Raw genomic sequence first — 7,159 nt, 5'->3', positions numbered from 1 at the left:
TTTTTCCCCATTTAAATGCAAATGAAGTTGAATTAGGCCATTTATTAGCTTAGAAATGAGAAGACACCTTCCCCTGACTTCATCTGACTCAGAACAGAGCACCAGACGTCTGATGCACAGAGAACATCAAAGAGACAGAAAGCCCTCTGTTCTCTTACCCAGATCTATGTAACGCTTCCTGCTGAACCGCCGGCTGCCGTTTCCTCCGCTCGGACCGAGCGAGTCCCACCTGTGCCGTGAGGTCTGGCCGTTCTGAGTGGGCCTCAGTGTGATCACTCCACAACGCTCCCTACACAAGCACACAAACACAGAGAAACATCAGCGCTCTGTTCTCCCACTCACTGCTGAGGGCATGATAAGGTCAGGCAACTAGACAGAAATGGAACCCACTCGTTTTTGATGACCACTTTACAGTCCTCTGGACGGCCGAAGCCCTCGAAGCGCTTACGCAGCATGGACTGAGTGACGCTGCTCGGAAGGTTGTGAATGTAGATCACTTGGCACTTGTTCTGGAAATGCATAGGTAATTAGAACAAATACGCTCCACAGCACTTAAAGGAAACGAACGAGACATTAGATGCATCTACGCCTTTGATAATAAGGTTAGTGCTGCAGCTACTAAAATTGGATTAAAAACACAACCTACCACATCATTCTCTTGTCCACACTTTGTCTTGCTCCTTTTTTCAGTTGCTTCATGGCATGTCTCTGAGCTCTCATCGCTGAAAAAAGGATAACAGGGCTGAGTTATTCAAAATGGCTAATAAATGGAAAAAGAAAGTAGTGTTAGCATCTTGCTAATAGCAGAGCAGCTCTGGGATTTGTGCTGCATTTCATTTAAAGACCTCCCTCATGACTTCCAAACAGAAAGGTGTTTCGTTCCCTGACACAACTCTGTGCTAGCTACATTAAACTGCATTGTATGGCTTTTGTTTATTTTCAGATTAATCGTGCATTATTAAGACACTAACAATAGTCAATTATAGAAATTATTAAATTATTACTACATGACATCTTAACTACATTTTACTGCTGAAGCCTCTGCCATTTTGAGTGTCTTATGACGTTAGAAGTTGAAACTCTCAAAAAATAATGAGTTCTACATGGACATGAATGCTTTTTAGAAGCTGGAATCTCGTAATTATGATATTTCTGAAATGGCATAAACGCACCTTTATTAAGGCAATTTATTTCCTTGAGTGCTGCCATGTTTGTGTGACATCATACAGATGCATTTGTCCATCCATCCATTCATCCATAAACCCACCCACCCAACCATCCATCAAAACACCCACCCACCCACCTTTCCATCCATCCATCCATCCATCCACTCACCCACCCACCAACCCACTCATCCATCCATCTACCCACTCATCCACCCAACCACCCGTCTATCCAGTCCATCCACCTACCCACTCATCCATCCATCCATCAATCCACCCACTCACTCACCCATCCAATCCATCCATCCATAAACCCACCCACCCATCCATCCATCCATCCACCCAACCATCCATCAATCCACCCATCTACCCACCTAACCACTCATCCATCCATCCAATCCACCCATCCATCAATCCACCCACCCATCCATCCAACCAACCACACATCCAACCACACATACACCCACTTACCCATCCATCCATCCATCCATCAATCCACCCATCTACCCACTCACCCATCCATCCATCCATCAATCCATCCATCAATCCACCCATCTACCCACCCACCCACCCACCCATCCATCCATCTATCCATCCATCCATCCACCCACCCAACCATCCAGCTCTGTCATACTTGGACATACAGATGCATTTGGACTTCAATTGGTGATCTATTGCACTTTTCGAAGTCAGAAATTTCAGAATTTCCGAGTTCAACAAAACGCAGCAATAGAAAAACCAGTATTCAGTACCTGAAGGGGAGTTTGCAGCTGGGTGAGGGGGGTGAACAGGAAACTGGGGACTGGGCGTCCAGCTCTGGGCTGGGAGAACGGACAGGTATGGGTTCACTGGTCTGCTCTGGACTGGGTGTGGTCAACGCAGTGGTCGAGTCGGCCTCAGTCCTTTGCTGGTAATCAGGGACCTTTGTTAGGAGCCTCTCCTCCTGTCCCTCAATCTCCCCGTTCCTCACATCCATCTCATCATCCTCCTCCGCCACTTCCACATGGCACTGAGAGCCGAACGCCGCTGCCGTTCTCTTGCGACTCTCTCCCAGTCCCAATAGGCAGTAATCATGGTCCCCGTATGCACGTTGCGTCTCACCCTTAGAGTCTGTGTCACCCGTTTGGCCCATCCTGCGCAGCTGGGCGTACAGTTCTGTCTGCTCTGGGAGCTTGCGTATGTGCGCCCGCGCCAGGCACGAGCTCTTGGTGGTGAGCTCAGCTTTTCCGTCTGGTTTGAAGAGCTCATCCTCCACTGGTTTATGAGGGGGTGTGGTGGGGGGAGTCAGGCCTGGAAAACACACACTCATTAATCACTACGACACACACATGAGCTCCACAACCACATGCACTAGAACATCACCAAACATTCTGTTATTAGTCACAGCGAACAACAGGCAATAAACATAATTAATGAAGCTTACAAAAAGAATCATTCTTAATTGTAAGCATGTGTAATATATAATAATGACAAATTAACTTGAATCAGTTATTATTTGTAGTGGTTGTTAAGGCAATTATCACCATTGCTATTGCTCATGCAAACCTCTAAAACTAGCATTAAAGTTCAGCAATCTATATAAAATCACTACAGTTCAAAAGTTTGGGGTCAGTACCATTTTTTTTTTTAAAGAAATTAAAACTTTTATTTAGCAAAGGCACATCTAAAGATACAGTAAAGACATGTTTAATCTTACAAAAGATTTCTATTTTAAATAACTGCTGTTATTTTGAACTTTCTATTCATCAAAGCATCCTGAAAAAAAACTCTTTTCAACATTGATAATAATCATAAATGTTTCTTGAGCAGCAAATCAGCATATTAGAATGATTTCTGAAGGGTCATGTGACACTGAAGACTGGAGTAATGATGCTGAAAATTCAGCACAACAATAAATTACATTTTAAAAAATTATTTTCAAGTTTCACAGTTTTTCTGATTTTTTTTTATCAGATAAATGGAGCCTTGGTGCATTTCAAAAACATTTTAAAAATCTTACCGACCCCAAAGTTTTGAAAGGTAGCATAAATATAATTTTCATTATGAGAATACTCATTATTTGCTATGTAAATTGTACAAAAACTGGCAAGCTACTAGCATGCGTGAGAACATATGAGGTGAATCAAGTGCTAACAGCTCACACGATGCCAAAAATGGCACACTTATAAAAATACCCCTGACTAAGTGCGTAATATTACCTGCTGTGCCGCACAATTCCACACAGAGAGTCTGCTCAAAGGGCTTGTTGGCATACTGCGTGTCTCTGATCAGAAAAACATGGAAAGAGAATACAGAATCCATTAAACTCTTACATGGACAAGAAAAAGGATAGAGGCTCAAAAACACAATGCATCAGATTTACTGCTTTAGAGGTTTATATTTGTAGCAGGGTTTGATTGATCTGGGTTGTTTTACTTCACATCACATCTGAGCTATGTGTATGCACAGAACAACAAATGACTGTAATTGGTAGAAGAACCTCAGGGCTATTTATATAAAAATTTTACTGTGAGAGACTGAATGTTTTGTTATGTAAAAACAGCGACTCTACAAACCTCCTCTAGGCAATTTTAAAGATGGACGGAGTCCAATGGTGGTCTTAAACTTTAGGCCTGGAAGTGTTCCAGGGCTCTAGTATAGATTAGATATGAATGGAACACATACCCGTTGGATTTGGACGCCAGCGGCAGACAGAGGCAGGAGCGTTTCTCTACAATCAGAACAACAGACAGTGTCATTGTTAGAGATCAGCACACACAGTTCCTGAACTGGCTCTCTGAAGATTAAAAATGTGCTTGATGGTACATTATAGGTTTTTCAGATAAGTGTTTGGCTTCTGGGCTCTTTAAAGCACCAGTAAATAGATGGTTTTCTAAAGAACTATAGAACAAATACATCCTTTGAGGAATTTAAAAAAGAAAACCATACTGTATTTTCCTTTTCAAATGTTTTAAACATATCAAGGTTTTTAGTGCTATACTTACCTAATTAACCTTTTTATTATATATATATATATATATATATATATATATATATATATATATATATATATATATATGTGTGTGTGTGTGTGTGTGTGTGTATATGTAATATATTATATATTTACAAACTTTACTTATGTTAGATGCAATTAATCGATTGGAAATTAATCGACTGGACAGCACAAATATATTTTTAATATTTATGCATATTTATTTTATTTTCTTAGCCATTCAGTCACTTTTTTATTTCATCCTCAAGACAGATAAATAACAAATTTAAATTGATATTTTATTAAATCTTGAATTAAGCAACTGAAATCATGTTCATTATGAATTATGATTTTTATACTGTGTATATATATATATATATATATATATATATATATATATATATATTAACACATTCAGAGACAAAAAGTGTCTTTTCATGTGAACCTATAGTTTAAGGAGTGAATGTGCAGCATTTTTCCCATGTGTGTTTTAAGGTGACTAATTTCTTACCGTCCTTGCAACATGGGTTATTGGCTTCAGAAGCCTTGTAGGAGTTGGTCTTCTGGCTGCTATCAGAAGGAGGCTCAGTGGGAGGATGTTTGACTATGTTCTCCTCTTCCCTGGATTGCCCAGCAATGGGCTCCAACCGCCCACAGTTCTCACGGACTTTCTTAGCGAATCGGCTGGGGAAGGAGGCTAGCCGGCGAGAACGCCTGACCGAAAAGGAGCCTTCCTCTGGCTCAGGGCTTTTGGGGCGCTTTGCGGCCTTTTGCGAGCTCTCACAGTCTGAGTCTTTAGCTTCAGCTTTGGGCTGACGTGCAGGGGAGGAAGAAACATCAGCGCCGGGCCGAGTCACAGCCCCTCTGCAGTGGATATAAGGGGGGCTGTGCATTCTGTAAGGCTTGCTTACGTCAAAGGAACTGACTGCCTCTAACAGCTCCTTGAGCAGGGAGTGGGCTTTGATTTCCCTGCGGCGAGTGAAGGGCACCCTTGGCCTGGTCCCACTGCTGGTCTGAGGGGGCGGTTTCTGAGAGTTCTGAGGAAGGCCACGGGGGACTTGCGGGCTCTCAGGCTTGGTCTTTCGCGCCAAAGCCTCACGCTCTTTGCGATCCCAGCTGGCCTGTTTGCGTATCGGCAGGCAGTACGTGTGCATGTATTTGATGAGTTCCACTACAGAGTGCAGTTCCTTCTCTGAGGAGAACTGAGGCTTTGCTGGCTCAACGCACACCATGCTCTCACTCTCGCTGCTGGATGACTCCTCCTCCTCCTCCTCCTCCGAGTCACTGTCCTCTTCATCCTCCTCTTCCTCTTCCTCTGTGTCAGCGGAAGGCGTGTCCTCGGCCTCCCGTGCGGTGGTGAGGTGGCGGTGGAGTTCAGTGCAAAGACGACCGGTGGGCCTCACTGGTCGTGGCTTACGCTCCTGTGTGCTTGATTTGTCCTTCTGTGGAGGGAGAAGGAGACATTTAATTTAATCTTTTGATATTGAATATAATAGAAATACAATAAAGCAATAAGCCTCAAGAGGCTGTCCATTACATGATTTTATTATGCTTGAGAGTTTCTGTTTTTCATTGCATAATGTAGAGTGTATTTGAGTGTAATGCAGAGGCTAGCATATTTTTCCAATTGTTTTCAATGGGAGTTGTTTTATAAAATGGCAGCTGCGTGGCGAGGTGCTGAGCATCTATTTCACGCTGAGCTCTGAGCGCTCTGAGTTTGAAGAGTTGAAGAATATTCAACTTTGGGTAAAACGCAGTGCTTATCACTGTCACTTTTTACCCAGCCATCCAATCAGAGTGGAGGAGGGGCGGGACAATTACAACACTGACTAACCGCCACATACTGCTTGTACAACGTCAACAGATGACAATAAAAAGCATAATAACAGAACAAAATAATTTAAAAGAAGAGCCAGAGCAAATACTTTTTAAAAAGTGCCCTCAAGCACTCATATCTAGGTGTTTTCAGCAGAGCGCCTAGCATTTTAAGCTAGCTAAAAGCGCTTTGGTGGACACACAACCTTTATGAAAGGCTGTCAACAGCTATATCGTATAAAAGACAATATTTTTCAAGGAAGAAATTTTGTATTGGAGATAGAAATTAAGTATTGGCACATAAATGTGTTTCGCAAAGTTTGCTGTTGTGTGAACTATTACAAAAACCCAGTTTTTTAGCCTTCACACAAAATGATCAGCTAACATCATTTCACTAATCATATCAGCACATGGGAAAGTGTGAACCAGTACTAGTCAGGTGAAATCACTCTATCATTATGATTGTATTATAAGAGCAGGTTGCTATAAAAGGAGGGAAGAAGTGTTTCCAATCATAGTGTTCTTGTGTTAGCAATGATTTCCTCCAAAGAAAGACGTGCAACCATCATCGCTTTGCAACAAAACGGCCTCACATACAAGGAAACTGCTGCAAAGAACATTGTACCTGAAAGAACCTTTTACCAGATCATCAAGAACTTCAAGGACAAAGGTTCAACTGCAGTGAAGAAGTGTCCAGCAAGCAGCAGGACTGTCTCCTCCTGAGGAGTCGGCTATGGAATCGTGTCACGACCAGTGCAGAGCTTGCTCAATATTGGCGGCAGAAGGGTGTGAGCGCATCTGCACGCACAGTGAGGAGAAGACTTTTGGGCAGTGTCCTAGTGTACAGAAGGGCAGCAAAGAAGCTTTTTCTTTCCAAGAAAAACATCAAGGACAGACTTAAAATCTGAAGGAGGTACAAGGATTGAACAGCAGACAACTGGTGCAAAGTTATTTTTTGGTGAAGCCCCCTTCTTGAGATCAGGGGAGTGATGTTTACACGCACAACTCTTTCCGGCCTACATCCGTTACACTCACCCCCCTAAACCTCACTCCCATCCGGGTCACGGCACCAATATAACCCCTCCTGTCCGAACCACCCACTATAAGCGGGACTCGAACCCGGGTCCGCCAGCATGGGAGTCGGGCACTCTAACAAGGAGGCTAAAGACCGCAGTCTCTAGCGTCAGTCACTAGAGCGCCTCTTGAGATC

At 43.0% G+C, this 7,159-nt stretch overlaps 1 protein-coding gene across 1 annotated transcript in view; it reads right to left on the bottom strand.

Moving 5' to 3' along the window:
- ppargc1b (peroxisome proliferator-activated receptor gamma, coactivator 1 beta) overlaps nucleotides 1-7,159 on the bottom strand; it is a 50,447-nt gene that overhangs the window by 5,283 nt on the left and 38,005 nt on the right. Inside the window, exons 5-11 of the mRNA XM_051859690.1 lie at nucleotides 4,646-5,576; nucleotides 3,828-3,873; nucleotides 3,362-3,426; nucleotides 1,916-2,453; nucleotides 647-722; nucleotides 391-509; nucleotides 159-289 (exon numbers count right to left, since the gene is read on the bottom strand). Coding sequence (XP_051715650.1) covers nucleotides 159-289; nucleotides 391-509; nucleotides 647-722; nucleotides 1,916-2,453; nucleotides 3,362-3,426; nucleotides 3,828-3,873; nucleotides 4,646-5,576 — 1,906 coding nt within the window. The remainder of the gene's footprint in view (nucleotides 1-158; nucleotides 290-390; nucleotides 510-646; nucleotides 723-1,915; nucleotides 2,454-3,361; nucleotides 3,427-3,827; nucleotides 3,874-4,645; nucleotides 5,577-7,159) is intronic.

Source organism: Ctenopharyngodon idella, chromosome 14, assembly GCF_019924925.1.
Source record: "Ctenopharyngodon idella isolate HZGC_01 chromosome 14, HZGC01, whole genome shotgun sequence".
In the NCBI taxonomy this organism is placed as follows: Eukaryota; Metazoa; Chordata; class Actinopteri; order Cypriniformes; family Xenocyprididae; genus Ctenopharyngodon; species Ctenopharyngodon idella.
Note: the sequence above shows the minus strand (reverse complement) of the source record. Positions and strands in the feature narration are given on the sequence as shown.